General features: G+C 40.7%; 1 protein-coding gene across 1 annotated transcript; it reads left to right on the top strand.

The window, feature by feature from the left end:
• Nucleotides 1-27,887, top strand: DDX47 (DEAD-box helicase 47). Its single transcript, XM_030203082.1, has 12 exons — nt 1-99; nt 1,250-1,343; nt 6,623-6,811; nt 7,612-7,683; nt 8,707-8,825; nt 12,766-12,837; nt 14,998-15,114; nt 16,421-16,567; nt 18,100-18,237; nt 22,091-22,161; nt 25,567-25,696; nt 26,050-27,887. The coding sequence occupies exons 1-12, from the start codon at nt 25-27 to the stop codon at nt 26,170-26,172; spliced, it is 1,347 nt and encodes a 448-aa protein (XP_030058942.1). The 5' UTR covers nt 1-24; the 3' UTR covers nt 26,173-27,887.

Raw genomic sequence — 27,887 nt, 5'->3', positions numbered from 1 at the left:
TCCGGGTGAAAGGTCACGTTCAGGATGGCGGCACCGGAGGAGGAAGAATGTGAGCCGAGCGTTGAAGTGCGTGAAGAGAAGAAAACGTTCAAAGAGCTGGTGAGGAATGATCCCATCGCTAAACTGACGAGCGTCCCGCTCCCCTTCCGCACCCGGGAAGGCGACCACCTGTAGGGACGAGTTGGGGTGGGGACGGGGGACGGGTGCAGTGTGTGTGATACACGTGGCTTCTCTGCCTTTCCCTGGTTGAGACTTTAGACTGCCTTCTAGCTCAGGCTGCAGATTGAGGTGATGGATGGAAGGAAGGAAGGGTGACATATATGGGTAGGAACTGTAGAGGTCACCCCTTCCTCCTCCTAATCGCTGAGTGTACGCTAGGATTCCCCCGCTCCCGTGTTTTCTGCAAGTAGTTTGAGATTACTACTACTTATCATTTCTAAAGCGCTACTAGTACGCAGCGCTGTACACTTGAACATGAAGAGACAGTCCGTGCTCGACAGAGCTTACAATCTAATTAAGACAAACAAGAGATAAGGGAATATTAAAGTGAGGATGATAAAATAAGGGTTCTGAACAAGTGAATAAGGGTTAGGAGTTAAAAGCTGCATCAAAAAGATAGGCTTTTAGCTTAGGTAGTGAAGCTTTGGTAGTGCCCAATCAGCCCCAATAAGGCTTCTTTGACTTGGTACTTGTCTGATTGCTTCCACCTTTGGGACTTGGGGTCTCACTTATCCTTTCCCAAAAGATTAGGTTGCGTTCTGTTCATTCACTGTGGAGCATGTGCGGGATTTCTTAAAAAAAAAAAACAACAACAAATACTGTGCCTTATTCTCTCTCCTTCTTTAACCACAGTCTGAATTATTTGGATGGTATTGTTTCAGAGCAGAACCCAGCAGCCTCTTTTTGGCAGTGGCGAATCCAGCTCGTGAATATATGACAGAATGAAGCTTTCAAAGATAGGCATTCCCCCATGGTGTCACCACCCCTGATACAGCGTTTTCTCTGGAAACTTTAATGAGATGTCAGTGTATCTCCTTACTGGGTCTTAGATTCTTTAAATTTTAAGAGAGCATTCATATTTGTGTCATACGAATGTCTACTTGGCCTGAAAATGACAGATACAAATCAAGGTAAGGTATACACAAAAAGTAGCACATATGAGTTTATCTTGTTGGGCAGACTGGATGGACCGGGCAGGTCTTTTTCTGCCGTCATCTACTATGTTACTATGTTCCTCTTCTCTTGTCAGGGTGTGACAGATGTACTCTGTGAGGCGTGCGAACAGCTTGGATGGAAGCAGCCAACAAAAATCCAGCTGGAGGCCATACCTCTAGCCCTACAAGGTAAGTGGTAGTGCAGAAATCGGTGACCACCAAACTTGATTTGGCAGTGATAAATGGTCAAATTGACAGCCAAGCTTCAGCGGTTACTGTGATAGAAATCCATCACCAGCTTCTAAGACTTGATTTAACCATCGCTTTTCCTGGGGACTGTTTAACCTACCCCTCTATAGACCCCCGTGGGATCCTTCCACACGGAGGTGTACAGAGGGTCTGGTCTTCGAATATCTTTCTAACCGCCTCCCTGAATTCCAATGACATCCCTTCCCATGGGTATTGGTGCTGGGGAGGCATCAGAAGGCTCAGTTCAAATCTTATTCCCATGACCACAGCTTTCTGTCTCTTTGGATCTAAATGAATCTTTGGCTATTTATGTTCAGTGAGAAATCTTACTTGTGTGTGTGTGTGTGTGTGTGTGTTAGTTTGCAAAACAGATAGAAGATAAAGCATAAATTGAAGCAAGGACAGAAACAGTGTAGTTAAAGAAATAGTCTTTTTATTCTTACCAAATCAGACTAATCAGATACATTCATCAGACAAATTCTGGATTCAGCTGACCGGAGCTCTGCGTCCTAGATGCGTTGGGGAGATCCTCCGAAATATGCTTGGGTGACCAGTCCTTATATACCATCTGGTCCCCATACAAGTCTATTGAGAGGGACTTTTTCTCTAATCTTGCTCAATCTCTCTGAATCATACCCGGTCAGGTGCCCATCTTTCCGTTTTAGCTATTGCAAGTTATTGTGCAATTTCCCTTTTTGTCAACATCTCCCTAGATACGGACATCCAAACATGGACAAATCTGTCAACAACTTGTTCTTATGAAGATATCTAAATATAGGAAAACTCTAACTAGTGTGGGAGAAGGCAAACCCAATATAATATATATCAACCCAAATAAAGGAGTTTGACTCTTGTATGTACTGATAGTATGGAGGTGTCCCTTTAAATTGGTGAAAAACAAATAGATTCACCCTTAAGACTATTAAATCTTAACAAAACGAACCTCAAATCTCCCAGCAAGGAACTCTGCAAAAATATTGTCAATCCCTTGTATAAATGGGAGTAGAATACTATCATAGGTTCTGTTTAAGAGAGAATGGAGAAAAAACCCCCAACGTAAAAACTCATCAACTAGATGAGAAAACCGTATGGAATGAAAAAACTCTCTTTCTCTCTTAAACTTTGTATATAACTACTATATTTAAACGAACACCAATATACCCAAACTATCCCAAAAGAACTGACATCAGCCAGTAAAGGACTCCCTACCTACCTAAGTTCCATACAGGGGGAAAAACTAGAAGTTAAATAGTTATGCAGCTTCAAATATATATAATGATTTTCAGCAGTATTTTTCAGCAGTATTGAGGAAAACCCTCTTTCAAATGTCAAAGATATACTCATGCAAAAGAAAAAATACTTAGCTTAGATCAAGTGAAGCAACTTCAAGAAAACCCTCAATCGAAAGGACCCCCCACATAGGAACTCCGGAGCCCTGAGTAAACGCTGCGGCGAAAAAAACCGCCACCCCTTCAACAAGAGCGCCTTGTTTCGCCACCCTCGTGGCTGCCTCAGGAAGGGCGCTAAATGTCCATCTGTGCCATCTTTGGGATTTACTTCACTGATAGTTCAGTTCGCAGAGTGAATTGAGTTTTCCAGATGGACATTTAGCGCCCTTCCTGAGGCAGCCACGAGGGTGGCGAAACAAGGCGCTCTTGTTGAAGGGGTGGCGGTTTTTTTCGCCGCAGCGTTTACTCAGGGCTCCGGAGTTCCTATGTGGGGGGTCCTTTCGATTGAGGGTTTTCTTGAAGTTGCTTCACTTGATCTAAGCTAAGTATTTTTTCTTTTGCATGAGTATATCTTTGACATTTGAAAGAGGGTTTTCCTCAATACTGCTGAAAAATACTGCTGAAAATCATTATATATATTTGAAGCTGCATAACTATTTAACTTCTAGTTTTTCCCCCTGTATGGAACTTAGGTAGGTAGGGAGTCCTTTACTGGCTGATGTCAGTTCTTTTGGGATAGTTTGGGTATATTGGTGTTCGTTTAAATATAGTAGTTATATACAAAGTTTAAGAGAGAAAGAGAGTTTTTTCATTCCATACGGTTTTCTCATCTAGTTGATGAGTTTTTACGTTGGGGGTTTTTTCTCCATTCTCTCTTAAACAGAACCTATGATAGTATTCTACTCCCATTTATACAAGGGATTGACAATATTTTTGCAGAGTTCCTTGCTGGGAGATTTGAGGTTCGTTTTGTTAAGATTTAATAGTCTTAAGGGTGAATCTATTTGTTTTTCACCAATTTAAAGGGACACCTCCATACTATCAGTACATACAAGAGTCAAACTCCTTTATTTGGGTTGATAGATATCTAAATATAGATATATCAATTTCATAACATCTTGTGATCTGGGTGCCAACTTATTAAAGACAGACTCCGTGTTATGAACCAAACTTCTTATCATTTCTGTCTTTAATTTCTACATCATGTGTGTTACACTCAATTTGGAAGTTGCACCAGGTTTCATTAGAACTCACCAAACAGTCCTGCTCTTGCAGGCTCTCTGCTATAAGGCCATCAGCTGGTTATCATGCCTAATCAGTGCTCTTCAGCTGTTTAAAGCTATGTAGCTTGGCCCACCACTATTCCAGTGGATAGGTCTCAAACTAGAACGCATATTAACCTGCAGGAAAAGCAAGTCCTTGCTCAGCCAGTCATAGATTTTTAAACCTAGCTGGTATTTTTACAGCCTGAGTCCTAAAATCTGGCCTTCCACCCTTCCGGTGGGCATCCAGTGAGGGCCTCTTCCTGTAGTATAATTATACAGGACCAAGTGAACAAAGAGCTTGAGAAGGATTCTACTACTCTTAAGACCAGGTTGCAGTTGTGTTTTATTAAAGTGTTGCATGCATTGAAGGCTAGAAGGCATCTTTTGTAGGCCCTTTGGGAGGAAACAAAAAGTAATCAAAAGGAAGCTGAGAGGGAGAATCATACTGTCATTGACCTGGTGCCGCTCAGTTTGGCTTTGAGAGTGCACACTCGGGGTCCCAGGTCCCTTCCCTTTACAGGACAGCTTCTGCCATTTGTGCCTCAGCCTCCTCCTCCTCCTTCCTTTCTTTGTTCTTTGGAGGGGTTTCCTGAGAGCCCCTGGGAGTTGAGCAATCTAGAGGGAAAAAAAAGATGAAGCATGTGGTAACCACTTGTAACCACTCGCCTCCACCTGCCTCCTCTCCTCCTTCCTGTACACATTAATTGATTTGATTTGCTTACTTTATTTCTTGTCTATTAGATTGTAAGCTCTTTGAGCAGGGACTGTCTTTCTTCTATGTTTGTGCAGTGCTGCGTACGCCTTGTAGCGCTATAGAAATGCTAAATAGTAGTAGTAGAAGGGATTTAGTGTGTATAAAATGAAATAATAATGATTCCTGTGGCATTGTAGCCTGAACCGGGATTGCTTTCTTTTGTGCTTTGAATCACTAGTATATTATAGATAAATTGTGCTGTTGGATACATTTATATTGCATGGACTAAGAACACAGAGAGAGAACTGAGCCTGTATAGTCGGATTATGCAGTTTCAGGATTTTCCTTTTGATTCTTATAATAAATATTCAGACCATCTTGGTTTCATGAAGATGTTTTACCTGCTAACATCAGAGGCTATGATATTTCTGGATTTAAAAAAAAAGTATCTGGTTTACTGAATACAGTTCACAGAAAGAGAGAGACAATAATAACCAACTACAAAGCAATTGCAGAGAACAAAAATAAAAGAGCAGTAGAGCACTCAAAAAGGCTCAAACAAAATGTATTAAAAGCCTTTTAAGAATAATTGGTGGTTTCAGATGATTATAGCCAGACTTCAACAACTGTTATTACAACAGTCCAACATATTTTGGCGTTGCAGCACCTGCATCAGGGGCAGATAACCACATATATTGTATGAGTCGGATAATCATATCCTACATATCCACTTTTTAAAATGTACCACTTCAAATAAGACAAAAAGGAGCCCTTAATGGCACACTACTACATGCTAGAAAAGCCGATTTCCAGTACCATTAAGGGCTGCTGTTTGTCTTATTTGAAGTGGTACATAGATGTATATGATATGGTCACCTGACTCACAGTAAATGTGACATCCGCTCCAGATGCACTGCGATGCTGAAACATGTTGGACTATTGTATATAGCCACACTTCAACAACTGTTATTACATCTGAAGCCACCTTTTATTCTGAAAGACTAATACATTTTATTTGAGCCTTTTTGAGTGTCCTACTGCTCTTTTACATTTGTTTTCTTATTACATACTATGTCATATTATGCAAAGAATGACTGACCTAGTCACCCAGCACTTAGTTCAAAAAAGGTTTAACTGAACATTTTTTTGTTGTAAAAAAAAATGTTAAACCAGGAAAACTGAATAACAAATTTGTCTGCAGTATTTCTGTCATTTTAACCCTCAGTTGTGTCATGAACAAATTTACCCCCTTGTTTACTAAGCCATGTGCAGCTGCCGTGCGTTAATACCGACACAGCCCATTCACTTTGAATGGGCTGTGTCGGCATTGCCGTGCAGCAGCCACTATCTTGGCTTAGTAAACGGGGTTAGATTGTGAGCCTTCAAGGGATAAGGAAAACCTACTGTACCCACAGTCCCTTTTTTCCCCCCCCCTCCCTTCTTTTATTCAAACCCACTTCGTGAAAGGAAAGAGTTCTACAGATTGGCTCATGTAAAGGCAGGAGTGAGCTCTGTGCAAGCAGCCTGAAATTTGGACTGTGTGAGATTTGATACTCAGATGATTTGCTGGGGGGGCTTTGACAGTTACCCAGACAAACCTGCTTTTTCAAACTCCTCATCTTCCCTCTTCCCTTCTCCATAACTGTTGCTCAAGTTCTGTTTGGTCAGCGTATTAGCTAGACAAAATTTGTCTAGTAATGTGGAAGCAGAATTGAGGCATGTTGGGCATTCTACAACACAGATATTTCAGCACTCTCTGGTTGAACTGAACAGGTCAGTCAGGCTGCAGTGTAAAGCTGTCCAGGTAAGTTTATACAGATAAGTTCCACCTCCAAATAGAACTAGTTAAGATAATTGAGTTAAGTCTGCTAAACGTCCTTTTAAGGTGGTTAGGGTAATTCTACCCGGTCGCCAACCCACTGAATATTATCCCATTCTGTTGTAGAGATTTCCGTCTGATGACTTTTTTTTTTTTTTTTAATTCTGTGCCTCTCTTCTTTCCCCTACCCCCCCCCCCCCCCCCCCCCCCAGGTCGGGACATCATTGGATTGGCAGAGACAGGCTCTGGGAAGACAGGTGCCTTTGCACTACCTATCCTGCAGGCACTGCTGGAGACACCACAACGACTCTTTGCCCTGGTGCTCACCCCGACCCGTGAGCTTGCCTTCCAGATCTCTGAGCAGTTTGAGGCTCTTGGTTCTTCCATCGGTGTGAAGAGTGGTGAGTGTGTAAAGAAAACAGAGCTCAAGCAGAATTTGGGGGATGGGGGGCACTGTTGAGAGAGTACAAGGAATTGGGCATCAAGGTAGGAAGAAGATGGCAGGGAGATCATGTAAAGGACTGTGCTTGTACAAAAGAGAATAGAGAAGGGCAGGAAACTTGCCATAGCTTCTTTTTTGACAAGTTCGTACCTGTTCGTATAGCATTTGAATAGGGCCTTATTGTCAGGAGGTGATTGTTACCTGTTTCACTCTTTTCCTCTTCTCACCCTGCCTCCTCTCTCATCTTTATTACCTTCTTTTACCTCCTTTTCTGGTTGCATTGTCTATTTTTATTTTATACCACCTTGCTGCACCATTAGCATGAATGGCAGTCTAGCAAATGATGAATGAAAAGGTACCAAAAGTGGGGTATATGGCTTCCTTCTACTATCAACTGCATAATCCTGCAAAATTTCATGCTCGGGTATGAGCTAATTACGTCTTTAAAAAATGAAAAACATTTTATCAATAAAGCAATTAAGTACCCTTTAGGCACTTTCAGTTTTAGGCTGTAGAACACAAAAAAAGTCAAGTTTATGAAAAAAAAAATTGCATAGTCCCTTTCTATTGACCCTATAGTACACAAAACATTAAAAAATGAAAGCTGAAATTTACCCCTCCATACTTTTATAGCCTTTATCTTTGTTAATTTTAGCCCCACTTTTGGTACCTTTTCACTCAGTGGGTTATGTGTTGGGAAATTGGAGAGCACCTGTCTTCCAGTGATTTTAACCACCCCCCTTCATTTCTCTCCTGCAGCTGTTATTGTGGGTGGGATTGACATGATGTCTCAGTCACTGGCCCTCGCCAAGAAGCCTCATATTGTGATTGGTAAGAGATGAGTTTGTATTCTCCCCAAGCCTAAGATGCTTTTGTCTGAGAGTAATTGCATTCAGAGGTGACTGCTATATTTCATAGACCTCCATACATTCCAGTGCCAATAAACAGCATTGTGGTATGGGCCGGTAAACCTCAGTAACAATGCACTGTGTTTGGATCTTTTAACCACAGTGTCTTATTTGTTGCAGTCCTCATTGGTTTCTGGCCACCACCACCCTGTATCATTTGCTATTAATATCCTAAGAAATCTCTTTGAGTAATTTACACTGCTAATTGCTTTTAAATACTTATTTATACTCTTAATAACTGTATACTCATCTTTTGAGTGTAATGTTAAATCTAGTCTGCTCGGGAGTTGCTTCCGACACTGCACATATTTTGCTATGTAGCTTTATCAAGTAAGACCCCTGGATTATAGCCTCCGACCATCCTGCCAAACCCTGCCCCCCCCCCAATACACATTCTCTATTTCCATATGTAATCTAATCTGGAATTTGTATTCTGCTGAATCCCCAAGCAGATTACAAAATTAATGATGTAACTACAAGAACCAGTAAATTAACCAGGAAACACAAAAAACATTAAACAATATAAGATTAACATAAAAATTGTAAAAAAAAAATTTAAGGGTATGTTGAAAAGAGGAATAGGAATTTAAACAGCTGTGATCCTTAGGGAATTCCAACATTGAACAGCCTGAAATCCATTGGAGCTCTTAAAGATCCTTGAAATAATGTGTACACCTTTTAATGATGGAAAATAAATGTGATGTTTGAGCCCTTAAAGGTCTAACATTCTTAGGAAAAGAGAATAATTTTGTCTTATATTCTGGACCAGCTCCTTCAGAGATCTTAAAAATAGTGCAAGCCAATTTTGAAATGAATTCTTGCTTGTACTTGGCAACCAATGTAATTGAATTAACAGAGGAGTAGCTCCAATCATTTTTATGAAGTTATTGTATGCAGCAGTATTTTGTAATATTTGAAATCTAATGGTCAGTTTTTCTGTTGTCAGCGACTCCTGGCCGTCTGATTGATCATTTGGAGAACACAAAGGGTTTTAACTTTCGGGCCCTGAAATACCTAGTGATGGATGAGGCTGATCGCATCCTTAATATGGATTTTGAGACCGAGGTGAGACCTGTGCTCTGCCTGTTCATATGGATTAGTGTGAAATGCGTGTAGTGTTAATTGTATTCCTTTCTCCCGTTGTGTTTTCCTCTCCCCTTCTCTTTCCTATCGGTGATTGTAGTTCCTCCCCTTCCCCTATTGTGTCAGTCTTTTCTTACTATGTGGTATTTCCTTAGTCTGTTTTCCCCTCCCCCTGAGATTATAAGCCTCCTAGATACACGTTCAATAGGCGGGATAGAAAGTCCCTATTGAACTTGAAACTTTTATAAAGTGCCTCTGATCACAAGTTTAAGCAGTTGCAAGCTAGGAGTGTTAGTGTTTGGCCATGTATGTTTGTGCATGGTGTGGCTTCATCTGCCCCTCTGGTTCTGTAGCTCCACCTATACAATTTTTTTTTTTAAATCTTCTTTGTTTTGTGCTAACACCCCCACCCCCTTCTCGAGTCTCCATTATACATTTTGAGAATCAATGTTGCTAGGGCCCTATGGCAGCCCCACACTCTGCCCTTTCCTCTGCCACTGCAGTGGGCAGAGCCACTGGAGAATTGCAAATAGACTCAGGAACAACATAATTTCCTCACATGAAAAGTGGTGAATACCTTATCACAGCTTGGCTTCAGGAGTCCGAGATTGCCTGTTTGTTACAGGCCTCCCCTTTGGGATATTCCTGCTTTTATTCTCCGTGGAGGCCACAGCTGTAATATACCACTCTTATTTTTCAGTTCAGATTCTCTCCCAATTACAGGTTCCACCTTTGAAATCTTTGTTTGCATGCCCACACTCCAGTTGATTTTCAAATACTCTATCAACCTCCCTCTCTTTCTTGAAGCTCTTTTCAATTGTTGCAATCTTCCATTAGTTCTCATTCTCTTATGTCTACTTGCCCTGTTACTCTAGGGGACTTTAATAGTAATCCAGAAAACACTCAGGCCCCCTACACTTCAGATTTTAAATGTTTGTTATATGACCTTCATTTAGTACAAACCAATTATAGTCCCATTCACTCAGAAAATATTTTAATTCCCCAATTCCTTAGCTCAGAAACCACACCAGCTTGTCCCCTTCTCTTCCATGGACACAACACACCTTTCTTGCTTACTGAATCCTTATTTACCCTCACAATTCCTCGGATCCTCACAACACAACTGCCTAACTATTCCTTCACTCCACATCATTGGCCTCAATACTGTTTAGAACAAGAATTTTCAGTTTTCTAGCTCCTACACTTTGGAACTCCTTGCCCGTATCCATGAGATTAGAATGCTCTTTGAAATTTAAACAGGAATTAAAGATTTTTCTATTTTGTGATGCATTCGATTATATAGTTTGTATTTATGGCCACTCCTGCCTTTGTCCCTCTAAAGGACAGGGCACAAACCATGCCAAATGTTCTCTCCTGTTATTTGTTTAATATTTTATAATTTTCCCTCCCTTTCTTTGCCTGTCCCTTTCCTGTTGATTGTATGTAGCACCTTTCCATACTCAATATTAAGATTTTTTAATCGTAGATCGCTTAGATGGTTCTCTCTATAGCGGTATATCAAGATCTAAATAAACTTGAAACATGAATGTATGGAACAGACCCCCAGGGGAAGTGGTGGAGACAAAACTGGCAGCAGAATTCAGTAAAGCTTGGATAAGCAGAGAAGGTGCCTGGTTGTGAAGTGAGGGGGAGCCAGAGTTTGAGGCTTTTATAGTACTATACAAAGAATAGCAAAAATACACCAAGGTGGAGAACTCTGAAATCCCACGGGAGAAAAGGGAGACAGAGGTAGGAAAACGACCATGAACTCCAGTGGCCTAGTGGTTAGGGTGGTGGACTTTGGTCCTGGAGAACTGAGGAACTGAGTTCGATTCCCACTTCAGGCACAGGCAGCTCCTTGTGACTCTGGGCAAGTCACTTAACCCTCCATTGCCCCATGTAAGCCGCATTGAGCCTGCCATGAGTGGGAAAGCGCGGGGTACAAATGTAACAAAATAAAAAAAAAGATGAGAGAGAAAACCTTGATACTTGAGAAAATGTATTCAAAGACTACGCAGCACTGTGTTTTGGCTTATGGTCTGCTTCAGGAGTTCTGTGACTAATCAAACGTCCGAAAACGTATCTTTTCAATACAGGTAATGTTTTTTATGCCATACAAAAGACGCCGAGACCATCTACTACTACAAAGGTCTTTTTAAAGACCCACTCTTTTTGTATTATCTGCATTAAAAAGATACGTTTTTAGACGTTTGATTACTCACAGACTCCTGAAGCAAACACAGTGCTTTGTCGAGTCTTTGAATAAAATTTCTCAAGTATCAAGGTTTTCTCCCTCATATTTAGAATATGTGGTCATTTTCCCACCTTTGTCTCCCTTACTGTACCAGGAATGAAATTGGGAAGACATGATGGGTATCCTGGTCCTTAGCTGCTCTTGTTTTGGTTTTTTTAAAGAAAATTCCTTCAATTTTTTTCATAGACTCCCGCTTTTTGTGGGATTGTTTTATTTCTGTCATTTTTCCTTTATTTAGGAAATAGATATATATTGTATCACATTTACATAGTAACATAGTAGATGACGGCAGATAAAGACCTGTTCGGTCCATCCAGTCTGCCCAACAAGATAAACTCATATGTGCTACATTATATGTATACCTGACCTTGATTTATCCTTGCCATTCTCGGGGCATAGACCGTGTGTGCCCAGTACTTGCCCCGCCTCCCAACCACCGGTGCTGCCACCCAATCTCTGCTAAGCTGCTGAGGATCCATTCCTCCTGAACAGGATTCCTTTATGTTTATCCCACGCATTTTTGAATTCCATTACCATTTTCATGTCCACCACCTCCCACGGGAAGGCATTCCAAGTATCCACCACTCTCTGTGAAAAAATACTTCCTGACATTTTTCCTGAGTCTGCCCCCCTTCAACCTCAATTCATGTCCTCTAGTTCTACCGCATTCCCATCTCCAGAAAAGATTTGTTTGCGGATTAATACCTTTCAAATATTTGAACATCTGTATCATATCACCCCTGTTTCTCTTTTCTTCCAGGGTATACATGTTCAGGTCAGCAAGTCTCTCCTTATATGTCTTGTAACGTAAATCCCATACCATTTTTGTAGCTTTTGTTTGCACCACCTCAATTCTTTTTATATCCTTAGCAAGATACGGCCTCCAAAACTGAACACAATACTCCAAATGGGGCCTCACCAATAACTTGTAGAGGGGCATCAACACCTCCTTTCTTCTGCTGGTCTCACCTCTCTCTATACAGCCTAGCATCATTCTGGCTATGGCCACCACCTTGTCACACTGTTTCATCGCCTTCAGATCCTCAGATACTATCACCCCAAGAGCCCTCTCTCTGCCTGTACAGATCAGAGTCTCACTGCCTAACACATATGTCTCCCGTGGATTTCTACTCCCTAAGTGCATCACTTTGCATTTCTTCGCATTGAATTTTAATTGCCAAACATTAGACCATTCTTCTAGCTTCTGCAGATCCTTTTTCATGTTTTTCACTCCCTCCGGGGTGTCCACTCTGTTACAAATCTTGGTATCATCCGCAAAAAGGCACACTTTACCTTCTAACCCTTTAGCAATGTTGCTTTTAAAGACAAAAGTTGTGAGAAAGCAGAGCAAAGCGATTTCAGTCAGAATCGGAGTCTGGAGAGAGACTGCGAGAATCAGGCTGCAGAAATGCCACTAGTTTTTCTGAAATATTTGCTCAGTGCTTCGGACACACTGCAATATGTGACCTCTGTGATAAATAAGCAGACTTCAGCTTCCTGTTGGAGGCCTGTAGTACACTGACCATGAGACAGGAGAGCCCAGTTCAGGCAGCTTGACTCTTTGCTGTCTCGGTACCTTCTGCTTCCCCCCCCCCCCCCCCCCCCCCCTTTCCCTGTGTGTTGTCCTCTTCTCATTCTGATATCTGTGTTTTGCCCTTCATTTTGCAGGTGGACAAAATCCTAAAGGTGATTCCCAGAGAAAGAAAGACCTTCCTCTTTTCAGCCACTATGACCAAGAAAGTGAGTACAGTGGCCTTAGGGGAGCCTGCAGGCCCTTCTATCCTGAAAGCACAGCTTGTGTACAACTTTTTCCAACGTGTAGATGGTGACATTTGACTTGTGGATGTGCCCCAACTGTAGCACTGTGATAACTTTTAACAAGTATTACAGGATTATGTAAGGGAATGTGACAAGTAGGGACTGGCTGCCGATTGTGATGAAATGTCGTTCGCTGATAATAATGCAGTCTCTTCTTAAAGAGTGCACCCTCTTTATACATAGTGCACATTCTTGACAACATTAGTTCTAAACAAAAAAACAGAAAATAAGTCATGAAAATTGTTAGGCTGCCTATCCCAACACCAGTCATTCTTAGTGTCACTGCAAAGCAGCTACCTTGCTTCAGTATAAGAAAAGAACATGCAGTGTCATCAATAGGAACATTTACAAAATTTCACTTGTTGATCTCTGTTTTATTGCTTAGTAAGCACCCTGGGCTGTAGCTGTGCTGTCCGCATATGCACTGAGATGCAGCCAGTGCTAGCCTTATAGCTGAAGCAGGTGAATGTAATACTCTGTGTTCTGCTTGAATGAGGGTTTCCTGTAAAATGGACCTCTAAAGCAGTGTTTTCATAGAGGCACACCTTACTAGTCTGGTTTTCAGGATCTCTATATTGAATATACATGGGACAGATTTACAAATATTTATTTATTTAGATTTTGCTGATTAATGATTCATTCTTAATGCAATATTCAATGATGATGTTTTAAGGTAATTCATGCATTGTCCTCTAATTAGTAACATTATTACGGCCATGTAAGTCTTCTTGCCTTACTTGAGCATTCTTTGAGAACACATTTGTGACTTCCTCTCAAAAGAAGATTTGTATGCAAGTTTCACAGTCTGTCTTTTTCAATAGCAGCTCAAGTGTATGGAATTTGCTAACAAATGAGATTAGATCATTATCAGATTTTTTTTAGTATTTCAGAAGAGTGAACACATTTTGTTTACTTAAGCTTTCAATTTATATTGAGGCTATTGTATTTTGTATTTCATAAGTTCCCTTAAAAAATGTATTTGTTTGCTGTTAACTGCCTATAATTCTAGAGAGTGGGTAGGATATACTGAACGAATATACTTCAAAGTCCACACGCTGATTCACAGGATTATCTACGGAGAAGCCCCAGGTTACATGTATAATCTGATTGACCTTCCTACCAGAAACGGCTCAAAATCTTCTCGAACGTATCTCAACTTACATCTTCCCAATTGCAAAGGACTTAAGTACAAAACATATTACGCATCCAACTTCTCTGTCATAGGCAGCCAACTCTGGAATGCTTTACCAAGATCCATTCAAATAGTCAATGACTATCTACCTTTCTGGAAGCTGCTAAAAACTTACCTCTTCAAACAAGCCTACACCAATGACCTGATTTAAACTGCGAGTCCATCTGCACTACCGGATCAGACCATGAAGACAGTACCTGGAATATGCTCCCCTACTTAATCCTTTCTAGTAAATCCCTCTTCCTACCCTCCATTACATTTCCCACACTAAACAATATGCTAATCCCAATACACACCCTCCTTTCATTCCCCTACTTCTACCATCCTCCTTCTTTGCCCATCTTACCTATCCATTTCTAAACGACCACCTCTTTATTTACTATATTACAGCTACATCCATTCTATATTACTTTGTTAACATGTACTATGTAAGCCGCATTGAACCTGCTAATGAGTGGGAAAGTGCGGGGTATAAGCGTTACAAATAATAATAAGAGTGTTTAAATATTAGAGGAAATGCAGATGTAATATTAGTGTGGTTAGAGGAGAATTTCTCGTGAGAGAATGCAGAGACTCTAGTATTGTAGTTTCCCCTACAAGTGCTGCTGTTTCAATTCTGGCTTATGATAGTGACTGCTCATGTTTTCCTTTTTTGGGAGTTGCCAGTACCACCAAGAAATACTGTCAACTAGAGGCCTTCAGAGCCAGAGATGAGACCAGACACCCTATCCCAAAGCTCTCTACCTTGCTGCATGAGCGTCTGTTGGTGGTAGAAAGCCAATATGTGAGGGATGATTGGATAGTGATTAATATCTGGGCGAATGGGTGGAAGGGGGTTTGGAGCGCCTCTTGAGAAGAGAGAAAATCTCTCTCTGTCTCTCCTTTCCTAGGTTCAAAAATTGCAGCGAGCAGCTCTCAAGGATCCTGTGAAATGTGCTGTCTCATCCAAGTACCAGACCGTGGAGAAACTGCAGCAGTACTATCTCTTTATTCCATCCAAATTCAAGGTAAGGCACGCCTCTGGCACACATTGCTAGCCCTACGCATACCAATCCCATCCAAATCCAAAGTAGCACTTCCCTCTGAGACATACCACACCCTATACAAACCACCTCCTCGCTTCATCCCATCCAAATTCAATCTGATGCACACTCCACACCCTGTTCATATATTCCCACTAGTGTTCCCTCTAAGCTATATGTGTGTGCATGCGCACATGAGTCAGAAAGGGAGTGTACACACCTAGCATCTGCACGCACAAAATGTTTGCTGCCTTTTTGTGACTGCACACATCGAGTCAAGGCTGAAAACTTGCGCACAAAATGTTTTTCATGCACACATGGGCCAGCAAGTATTAGAACATTGCTTCCCATATCTCATTTCTTCAGACTTTCCAAATTTTAAGGTAATATGCCCCTCTAGCACAGATCCACAACTTATACAAACTTCCTTCCATCCCATCTCACTTCAGTTTCCAGTGCCTTATTCCCCCCGCCCCCCAACTACATCTGCACAAGGCGCTTTGTTTCCCCTGTTTTGTGTAGGACTGGTGTCTGGTATATTTATTTGTTTATCTAGCAGGTTTGATATACCTTCTGACTGAGCAGGCTCATTCAAAATGGTTTACAATATCAAAAAAAAAAAAAAAAAAGATGAAAACTAGGTGTATAGAAAAATAAGCCCCAAACTCCCATCCTTTCCCCCAAAAGGGATTAAAAATCCATAATCACTCTTTATGAGTAGAACAATGTCACATAAACACATAATTGACCAAAAATATCCATAGCTGCTGTTAGTGAATACAGTAATGTCACACAAAACGTGATAGCATATATAAGGTCATCTTGGTCATTGCTTCTTCCAGCAGCCCTGTGTAATCATTGTGATAGTTAAATAGGAACTCCTTATTAGCTTGAGTAAATTAGATTAGTTTCAACACAAAGGTAAAGTACTAAGCAGGAGAGAAGTAAATCCCACATTCATCTGCTAAAGGGTTCATACTTTTATATGAGGAAATAAACTCAAACAATAGATGCTTATTCGTTCTACTAAAGGCAGCTAAGTAACTATGCAAATGAAAATTTAACTTGGCAACTCACAAACCACCTTTTAATGTTAGATCAGCATTAAATAGCAGTGGTTTGAGAGAAGCTTTAAACCGTATTGCAATCAAAACAAGACATTTCTTAACTTTCACCTGGTTAGCAGATTGGATTGTGTACCAGTGAAATTACCTGGCATTTTCCTGGTAAACAGGGTCCTGTAAGCCCTGCCTGAGGGGTGTCTAATGTAGGTTTTCTTTTTTACTTGCAGGACAGTTACCTGGTGTACATTCTGAATGAACTGGCTGGCAACTCTTTCATGGTTTTCTGCAGTACTTGTAACAACACACAGAGGGTGGCTCTGCTCCTCCGTAACCTGGGCTTCACTGCCATTCCACTGCATGGCCAGATGAGCCAAGTAAGTGGACCCTGGAGAAGGCATGTGTTCCTCTTCATAAAAGTAGTAGCAAAGAGGAGTTTGGAAACTAGAGGCTGGCTAGTCTGACTTCAGTGGTGGACAAATAAAACAAGGACATGGCTGAGAGAGAGAATAGCAAAGTACAAGTATTTACAAGTTGGTCAGATCTCAGGCAGCATAGCTTTACCAGAAACTTTATCATATATGTATATGTATATATATATATATATATATATAATCAACTTCTTTGGATGACCAGAGAATTAAATCTTATGTGCTGGGATTACATCAAATCATTTAAGTTTTTGATACTATGCTGCACAGCAGCCTCATAAATAAACTGAGCAGCCTAGGGTGGACCCCAGGATGTTGGTCTGGATCAGAGACTGATTGAATGATAGACAAAAGAGAACAGCAGTGTGACAAAACAAGCCTGTAAAACTGAATTAACTAATTTTTGAAATGTATTTCTCCTATTGGCCAGCAGGCGGTGTTTTCTGTTGTAAGCTGTTACAGAAAAAAATGAATGTTCTCTCTTTAACACAAACAGGAAGCATGAAGAAGTATATTTTTGAAATCTTGTTGTTCTGGGCTCTGATTGGCCCAGGAGCTCAATTTTCTTTTGGAATTGTTGGCTTTTGCTCCAGTCTCAGATTGAGAGAAGAGAGAGTAAGATCTCTTTGCTGAGACCTTGTGATCAGTTATATTTGATAACTTGTGAGCAGCAATATGTTCCAGATATCTCCAGGTGCTACCCAGGTAGTAATAAATGTTTAGATAATTTTATAATTGATCCATATTTACTGTTATCTGTTACTGTTTGCTGATTGCACGTTTTCTGTTCAAGATCTGTGACAATAAACACATTTCAGTTTATTGCCTCTGCTTGTCTGGACTGATTAAGAATCCTGGTGGTTTATGTGTTGAGTCTGTTAGTGCTTTCTGGGAACTGTGGGACCACTGGGAGTGTGGCCCCAGTAACCTAGGAATCGCTGGGGATAATTTGAAAGTGGGAGACTCTCCCAGAGGTGGTTGGGACCCAGTCGGTGGGAGAGGAGGGTGCTAGTGTACAACACTAGCGGCAGGTGCAGGTGGAACTGAGCTGTGCTGGGGATACACCTAAGTGGCTGTGAAGTAGCCCCAGGTGGGTGGCTATGCTTTTCATGACAGTTATAAATCTTAATCAGTGTGTCATTTGGAGGGGCTGGTTATAGGGCCCATACCAAGGACACTCAGTTAATTTTATAACTCATCTATGCAGAACTGTGTCAAGGGCTTTACCAAAATGAAATATACCATGTCTAGCACTTAATCGCAATCCAGCTCTCTTGTAACCTTTCATGGCAAGACTGAAAACCTCCATATTTTTGCAAAACTGAAACTATTTACTTATATAATTTAGCGCACTATATATTGTTTTGCTGGTTGTGTCTTTTTCATGTGTTTTATTCATCGTTGTCTATATATTGTGTAGAAGTCACCAGGCACTTCAATGTGGCATAACCTTTACTTTAAAATGATTTTCTCCTCAGAACAAGCGGCTGGGCTCCCTGAATAAGTTCAAGGCCAAGTCTCGCTCCATTCTGTTGGCCACAGATGTGGCAAGCCGTGGTCTGGATATTCCTCATGTGGATGTGGTGATAAACTTTGATATTCCTACCCATTCTAAGGTGAGCCCTGCTACTACGGCCTTCTGAGCTTTGGTACAGTTATAGTACTGGATGTCATGTGGTACAGATTGCACTTATTTCTTCATTTTTGAAAGAACTACTCCTGCAACAACTTGCAAACAGCCTTACACCACATTGGAGTGTTTGCACTGCTGCAGGCCACTCGCCCATATGTGACCATCTGTGAACATAAGACTAGCCATACTAAGTCAGACCAATAGTCTGTCTAGCCCAGTATCTTGTTTCCAACAGTGGCCAGAAACCCAAATAGTAGTAACATTCCATGCTACGGATCCCAGGGCAATAGCAGACTATAGACTTTTCCTCCAGGAACTTGTCCAAACCTTTTTTAAACTCAGATACGCTATCTGCTGTTACTACATCTTGTGGCAACAAGTTCCAGAGCTTAATTGTTCTTTGAGTGAAAAAAATATTTCCTCCTATTTGTTTTAAAAGTATTTCCATGTAACTTCATTGAGTGCCCCCTAGTCTTTGTACTTTTTGAAAGAGTAAAAAATCGAATCATTTCTACTCGTTCTATACCACTCAGGATTTTGTTGACCTCAATCGTATCTCCCCACAGCCATCTCTTTCCAAGCTGATGAGCCCAAACCTCTTTAGCCTTTCCTCTTACAGGAGGAGTTCCATCCACTTTATCATTTTGGTCACTCTTCTTTGAGCCTTTTCTAATTCTACTTTATCTTTTTTGAGATACGGCGACCAGAACTGAACGCAGTACTCAAGGTGAGGTTGCACCATGGAACGATAGACACATTATAGTATTCTTAGTTTTATTTACCATCCCTTTCCTAATAATTCCTAGCATCCTGTTTGCTTTTTTGGCTGCTGCCACACACTGGGCAGATTTCAGTGTATTATCTATAACATCACCTAGATATTTTCTTGGGTGCTGACTCCGAAGGTAGACCATAACATCAGGTAACTATGATTTGGATTATTCTTCCCAATGTACATCACTTTGCATTTGTCTACATTAAATTTCATCTGCAATTTGGATACCCAGTTTTCCAGTCTCCTAAGGTCTGCCTGTAATTTTGCACAGTCTGCATGTTTTTTAACAACCTTGAATAGTTTTGCATCATCTGCAAATTTGATCACCTCACTTGTCGTTCTGATTTCCAGATCATTTATAAATGTTAATTAGCACCAGCCCCAGTACAGATCCCTGCAGCACTCCACTATTCACCCTCCTCCATTGAGAGAAATGGCCATTTAACCCTAACCTTTGTTTTCTGTCCAATAACCAATTTGTAATCCATAGGAGGACCTTTCTTCCTATCCCATGACTTTAGTTTTCTCAGGAGTCTCTCATGAGGAACTTTGTCAATAGCTTTTTGAAAATCTAGGTATACTACATCAACCAGCTCACCTTTATCAACATATTTATTCACCCCTTCAGAGAAATGAAGCAAATTGGTGCGGCAAGAGTTCCCTTGGCTGAATCCATGCAGACTCTGGCCCATTAAACCATGTTTGTCTATGTGTTCTGTAATTTATTCTTTTATAATAGTTTCCACTATTTTACTTGGCACTGAAATCATCAGCATTATATTAGCCACCCTCTAATCTTCAGGTTCTACGGGCAATTTTAATGACTGGTTACAGACATCAGATCAGCAATTTCATATTTGAATTCTTTCAGTACCCTTGGATGCATGCCATCCGGTCCAAGTGATTTACTAGATTTACTACTCTTTAATTTGTTGATCTGGCTCAGCATGTCTTCCAGGTTTACCGAGATTTCTTTCAGTTCCTCCACATCACCCTTGGAAAAAAAATGGTACAGGTAGATCTTCCATTTTCTTCTGTAAAGACCAAAGCAAAGAATTCATTCAGTCTCTCCGCTATGGCCTTGTCCTCCCTGAGTGCCCGTTTTACTCCTTAATGATTTAACAGTCCCATGGATTCCCTCGCAGGCTTTTTGCTTCTGATGTACCTGAAAAAGTTGTTACTGTGAGGTTTTGCCTCAGCAAGTTTCTGTTTGTATTCTTTTTGACCTTCTTTATCAGTGCTTTGCATCTAACTCACCAGTGCATATGTTGGTTTTTATTTTCTTCATTTGGGTCCTGTTTCCATTCTTTGAAGGGCGTTCTTTTGACTCTAATAGCCTCTTTCACTTCACCTTTTAACCATGCAGGCAGTCATTTTCTCTTCTTTCCACATTTGTAAATACATGGAATGCATCTGGTCTGGGCTTCCAAGGTGGTGTTTTTAAACAACGAAGGAGACAGAAATATCACAGGACGATGCTCTGTGTGTTAGAATCTTTTATTGACATCCAAGACTTGGCATGGACTACCAAGCCTGCATCAGGAGTCTCGTGAGGAGATATAGATATATGCACATATGTCTTGTGTGATTGACTACAGCTGCAAGTTGTGCTACAGAGTGTGCTAGAGAGAGAGCTACTACTTTATTAAATAGGTGATACTTATGTTTTACACCTAGTGGAAGGACTGCACACCTCTAGTACCATAAACATTTTCAGCTCTGATGACTGGACTCATAACATTGCTTGCACAACCATTAGTTCTTGTACACACGTTGTTTTAAGAGGTATATAGAGAGTGGTATGGACGCTCCAGCGAGAGTCTGTGCTGGCCGAGACGACTCCAGTCACTACTGCAACGCGCTTCTTGTGTGCATATACATCCTCACGAGACTCCTGATGCATGCTTAGTAGCTGAAACATGGCTCGTGTCGAGTCTTAGATGTCATGAAAAGATTCTAACACATGGAGTGTCATCCTGTGATATTTTTATTTCCTTCGCTGTGTCTTCTTGAGCTGCAAAGGTTCATTCTTCAGTGTTTTTGTCAGATTTTTAAACAATTTCCATGCCTGATTTAAAGTCCTAACCTTTGCAGCCGATCCTTTTAGCTTCTTTTTAACCATGTTCCTCATTTTGTCAGTTACTCTTTAGTCATGTTTTCCCAGAGAGGATCACATTGTCCAGCTGCTATGACCAATAGATTTTCATCTCTAGTCATAAACAGTTTTTGGCTAGGTTGAGTTATAGCTGGTAACCTGAAGTGTGTGGGGACAGTCTCTGTACCAGCTGTCAAATTTCTGCACTCTGTTTTGTGTGCTTTACTGACCCGCTTTCATTCATGATAGGTGATCACATGCCCTGGAAGAGTTTGGGATGTTAGCACATTAGTGTCAAGAGCATTTTGTGTGTGTGTTTGTTTAAATATCAGACTGTATTCTCTTTCAGGAATGCCATTCTGTTCCTATTTGGGTATGTGCTACTCTGTGCCCTGCTGCCTTGAGAGAGCTGCTTGCTGGTGGCACTGTACTCTTGGGGGGGGGGGGGAGAGGGTAGGGGGAAGGGTTGCCAGCATAATTATGAAGGAGAGGGCCAGGCTTCTGCTGCAAAGCACTGGCTTTCCTCCCATCCCTCTTCCCTTCCTGTCCCTTTGAAATTGGTTTCTCTTGCTGCTTATTGAAGGGTGACACTCTGTGTAGCCCAGAGCGTCATCTTCCCCCAAACAACCATGCAGCAAACTTTCCAGCCAGAGAATATAACATTAAAATACTCTGAATAAGAATGTTAAAAAAATAAAGTTTACTCTTCTACATTCCCCCTCTCCCTCCCCTGAACTTTTTTTTTTCATTGCAAAAAGAATGAAGCCCTTGTAATAGTGAGAGTCAAACTTTAACATAACAAAAGGCCCTGAGAATTTATAAGAGCTACTAAATTGGATCAGACTGTAGGTCCATGTAGCCTGGCATCCTTTCTCCAACAGCAACAAGCAGCTAAACCTTACAGAAGATTGAACAGCTCATATAGTTCTAGCTCTGTTTCTTCCATTATTTTGTTTTGTTTTGCAGGATTATATTCACAGAGTAGGGAGAACAGCTCGAGCTGGCCGATCTGGAAAGTCCATTACATTTGTGACACAGTAAGTTACACGATGGAAGAAAACCAGGCACACAGATCAAACTAGAGAGTTGCACGGGGACAGAAATTTAACCCGGACCCACTTGGCTGGTCAGAAATGAATGATACCTAAAAAAACATTCTGGTTGGCGCTCTCGCTCTCTCTCTCTGGGTTTAAGCCATATCATTGCAGGCAAGGAAGGAACGAAAGTTGGAACACTCTGGTGCGCACATGGAAGACTCATCTCTGATTTGCTGGCACTGTGTGCTGAGAGGTCACCAAATGTATGCACCAGTAGGTCAGGTGACCTCTGATGCTCATTACTGTGTCAGAGCTGAGGCCTGTGTATCAGCCTGGGAGCAGAGAGGGTTAATGGAAGACTTTCCGCATATGCGCTGTTAAAGCGATGAGGAGGAGGAGGCGGCACTCGAAGAACTTGGTAGGTGAGAGGCTTGCGCAAGTGTAGCTTACACATCCATGAGAACCCTTCAGAAACTGCTTCCATCCCTGCGGGATTCCTGGGAACCCTGTTCCTGTGCAGGTCTGTAGATCAAACTTCCTCATGAAGAAGGGAACAAGAGTTGCTTTCTGTGGGTGCCCCTCCTCGACCCTTCCAGCCCACCCATCTTAGCTTTTCACTTGTTGTGTCCATCCTCTTGGGAAAGCCACCACAACCCTGTTACTATGCTGATCTGTCTCTCTTCTCTCGACACAGTACAGTACGATACAGAACTTATTAACTGTTTAGTCCCAACAAAGAGGTTCAAGTGGTTTACAATCAAAACTTAACCGGTGTAATAATTGAGCATTACAATTTAAAATCAAGGAAAACATACATTTTTTTTAGAAAAATTATAATTCTTGAAAAAGAAAAAAAATAATTTGTTCTACTTTAATGGCCGTACATAAATTGTTCAGAATTTGTCAAATAGAAAAGTTTTCAATTTCTGACAAAAAAAAATAGGTAATTTCGTTCTACTTCGATAGCTGTAGGTAAGCTATTCCAAACAAATACGGATTGATAAGAGAAAAAACAATCGCTTATAGTGCACACCTTTAGTAGGGGGATAAAATAATTGATCCTGCAGATGAGAAGAACTTTTAAGTGTGGCCTTTTCCAACAAATTAACCATGTACTCAGATGTAAGTCCGTGAAGAATTTGAAGAACAACACATATTGCCTTAAATTCATACAAGCTTGTATGGGAAACCAGTGAAGTTAATGTGAGGTTGAGAAACACTTATATATATTTTTTTTTAATTACCATTTTTATTGAGTTTTTTCAAAATATGCCAAAACAAAACTATCATATTTTTTAAGCCAAAAAATTAACCGGGCTGTAGTATTTTGAATAAGTTGGAGTTTTTTCTGCAACTTAGAAGTCAAACCTAAATAAAGTGAGTTGCAATAGTTCAAATGTGGTAATATCAACATTTGGGCCAATAAAGTAAAATGTTCTTCCTAAAAATAAGATCAAATTAAACAGAGTTGTTTTAAGCCTGAAAAAGTTTGTTTTTTTCCAACAGATTATTTATCTGTGGCTCAAATGACAAAAGGGAATCCAGAATAATTCCCAGTACCTTAGAATTTTTTTTTTTTTTACTACTGTAGTCAAAATTTACCTTGTGGTAAAGGGATAGAGGTATAGGCAGTTACCATATTATTTCTGAACCAGAGCGCTTTGGTCTTGCTTGTATTCAACCTTAACATATTTTCCACTGCCCAATATTGTATCTTTTCAATACAAGCTGATATCAAATGTTTCTTCTAAATTTTCATCTGCACTGCCATTCACCATAAAAGTGTTGTGCAGTTTTTTGGAGAAAGCACTATTCTTTTTAAAATGTAGGTAAGTGAGCAAAATTGCACAAGCAAAAAATAACAGGCTGTACTTAACCAGTCTGGACGTTGGGTATGGAGTGCATTAATTAAGAACAGGGCTCCTGTTGTGCGCTACGATATTGATAGTGACCGATTTACAGTGGAACTGTGCAAATGTGAATTTGCAGTTTTGATGGTGAAACACTTTTTTTAATATCACAGAAGCATGTTTTCATTACTGAGTTGTCACACATGAGAAACTCCATCTGGAATGACAATTACGTGCTGCAGTGATAGTTAACTCTGAATCCCACTCTTTTGCACGTATTATATCAGATATAAGGCATGCCATGGATGAGACTGGCCTAATGCATTTAGAGGGCATTTTCTTCCATGTATTGATAAGGCTTCTGATTTTAGGGTTCAACTAATAAACACTGATCAAAACACCGCCAATGCAAAAAAAAAAAAAGGTGTTTATCACTGGAAAACACCACTTCCCTAGTATTCTTGTCATCCCTTCCCTGGCTTGTCTTGTATCCTCCACTCATTGGGTTTTCGGCACTAACTCCTCCTAAGCAATAATACCTGTGGCACAAAACTACCAATAAACACCGCCACCACTTTTTTCTTTGATTTTGCACCCTCAAAGAATCCTTAATTAGTTGGAAAATAAACCACTTATAGTTACAATTTTATAAACTTATACACATTTAAGAATAGAAGCCCTATGTACAGGCTGAGTACTGCAGTGCCTTCCTTTTACTGTCGCTAAGAATTTAAACGTTGTGTATAGAAGGGGTCCAGCTCTCTATGGCGAGGTCCTACTCTCACCGGATCATGTTTCTGACTTGGCTAAAATGGCTTCTGTACAGAGAGAGAGTGGCTAACCGGAGAGCAGCAGAAGTCCCCTAGGAATCATCAGCATCTTGCTGTCTAACACATGGGTTTCTTGCAGTGATAGGACCTGTTCACAGAAAAGAATACATTTAGAAAACTCTGAAGGTGCCAGAAAACAATGGAGCTGGTAAGGTGGGAGGTTTTGTAGAGGTAGTCAAACCTGTCTCAGTAGAGCAGTGAAACTGACCTAATAAAACTAGTTCTCAGAAATGCATCTTTTAAATGGTTTCCATTGTATGAAGTGTTGCATATCATTTAGGGGCCCTTTTACTAAGCTGCGTAAGCATCTACGCACGCCAAAATGGAATTATCGCCCGGCTACCGCATGGCTCTTGTAATTTCATTTTTGACACGCATCCGAAAAATAACTTTTATTTTCGGATGCACGCCAAGTGACATTTGACACACATAAGTCATTACTGCCCATTTACCATGTGAGACTTTACCACTAGGTTAATGGCTGGCAGTAAGGTCTCAGACCCAAAATGGACGCACGGCAATTTTCATTTTGCCGCATGTCCATTTTCGGCAAAAAGTTTAAAAAGGCATTTTTTACAGGTGTGCTGAAAAATGATTCTTTGTGCATCCAAAACATGCATCTACACTACCGCAGGCCATTTTTCAGTACGCATTTGTAAAAGGGTCCCTTAATCTTTTGAGAAAGATGACTGTAAGTGTTGATACATTTTTTATTTCTATGATAGATATGATGTGGAGCTGTTTCAGAGGATAGAACACTTGATTGGAAAGAAGCTTCCAGAATTCCCCACACAAGAAGAGGAAGTGATGATATTGAACGAGAGGGTGGCGGAGGCCCAGAGATTTGCACGACTAGTATGTTGGATTTCTATACCTTGCTTTGACATTTTTCTGTCTTAGAGAAGGAGTTTAATTCCTTTACGTTTGCCTTGGACACCTCTGGGTCATTAAGAATGTACGAATGGTTTGCACATTTGCCTGAGTGTGGTTTATTCTGTGCATTATGTCTTTCTCATGGACAGGATCAGGATGTCCCATAAAGGAGATGTGCTATGTACTAGGTTTCTGTCTCCTAGGATGGGCTGCTCAAGACCTGCAAGATGCCTTATAATTACACATCTCTCTCTTTTTTTTTTTTTTTTTTTTTTTTAACCTTATTTCACTTCTCACAGCTGTGATGTCTGACCTCCTATGATTTTTTTCTACAGGAGCTACGGGAATATGGTGACAAGAAGAAGAGGTCAAGAGAGGAGGATGCAGAGGATGCAGAGAGCTCACTGAGGGTCAGGAAGAAGGTGGCTGGAGGCAAATTCAGAAAAAAGATTCATTAGAGAGACTAAGAAAAATTCCATTCCATCAGCATGCCAGGAATTAAAGGGAGCCGTATCATGGCGGCAGCCTCGGGGTTCGATCTGAATACAGGCTGTTTCACAGAAGGTGAAGAGGAGCCTGTGCAGGAGTCGCAGAGAGTGACGTAGATCTAAATCCCACTCTGCAGTATGCTTGCATCACTGAGTGCTGTGTAGCATCTTCCTGCGTAGCAAATGCCATCAATCTGAGAATTTTAGCTTGGAGAGAATCCGTTGAGGCCAGTCTGTACCTGTGGTCTCATGCTGTGCTTCTCTGACTTTATGGAACCCTTTACTTAAAATCAGGGAAAATTAATTATAAACTATAGTGCAATTTCTGTACTGCAGACAGGATGAGGGGATGATAGCATTTTATTTTTATTGCATGCTTCAGATGCTGTAAGGAGTGGATTACTTTGAGGAATTTTTCAGCTCTTTCTTGTGTTGCATAATAGGTGACAGCAGGTCAAAGATCAATTGGCCTGTTCAGTCTACCTAATTGCCTTGCTCTCTGGTTCTCTCCCATTATATACAGTCACATTTCCGGAGCAGGCATCTGCTGTAGAGACAAATTAGAAAGAAATAACATCAGTAACCTATATAATGCCAGTTCTTCCCCTTCACACCATCATCTGATCCATCAGCACTGGTCGATTTTGGTCATATAACATCCTTTCAACCTTTCAGTACTGAAGCAGAAACTGATTTCTGTTTCCCTTCATCCATCTTTGTAGTATGTCACCCTGGGTTTAAAGTAGCCTCTTCCTACCCATGTCCTTTCTGTCTGTCTATTCATCACTATCACAGTAGGGCAGATTGATGAAAAATAATTGTGCTTGTGTGAAAAGCAGCAGATAATAAGTTAGTAGATGGCCTGTGCTAGTGGGCATGTGCTTTATAAAAAAAAATACACCTGATACAACAAGGATGAGTTAGACAATATCCGCTGTAAAGCCAGAAAATAAACCTGCTAGTAAAATACAGACTTATCTCTGTGACCACCAGAAAATGCTTTTTCCCATTGTGTGCAATTACATTGTGGAGCAGCAGGTGGCAGTACTGCCTGGACTAGTTACATCACGTTGGATACATCTGCATGGTGCATTACTGAAGACAAGGATTTGGGTGAAAAGTTCCAAACATTTTGTTTCCTTTATGAAGACATGATGAACAGGATTTCAAAAGGAAATACTGTATGTTATCAGGAGTAAGAATGATGTCCCTTGCATTATAGGACATGTCATCCTATCCAGGTAAGGTAAAGCCGAGTACGTCTTCCTGCCATAGCCGGACTTGCTGAATACAGATCCCTAAGAGGTTAATGCACAGAGGGAGGGGATCATTTAGATTTATGTAATATCATGTAATATCACATTACAGTATACATGTAAGAAACAGAGCAGTATTTACAACTTTCATTTAGATGAAATCAGGAAAAACTTAGATATTGAGGTGTCTTGACTTTAAATCTCTGGACAGCTTTATGCGCAGATAGCAAGTTCTATTGCCTCAGGTTTTGCAGAGTTCATTTGCAAGAAAGCTCCAAATGCTGAGTAATGCCTTAGTGTTTGCACACTGTGCTGTGATATTCCTTGAATATTTTTGAATCAAGTGCACCTATAATCACATGGTTCGCGGCCACTCTTGTGAGTAATATTTATTATAATACCTTTCAAAAAGGGTGTATCCCAAATAAA

This window comes from Microcaecilia unicolor, chromosome 1 (assembly GCF_901765095.1).
Source record: "Microcaecilia unicolor chromosome 1, aMicUni1.1, whole genome shotgun sequence".
NCBI lineage: Eukaryota > Metazoa > Chordata > Amphibia > Gymnophiona > Siphonopidae > Microcaecilia > Microcaecilia unicolor.
This window is presented reverse-complemented; position numbering and strand designations above follow the sequence as displayed.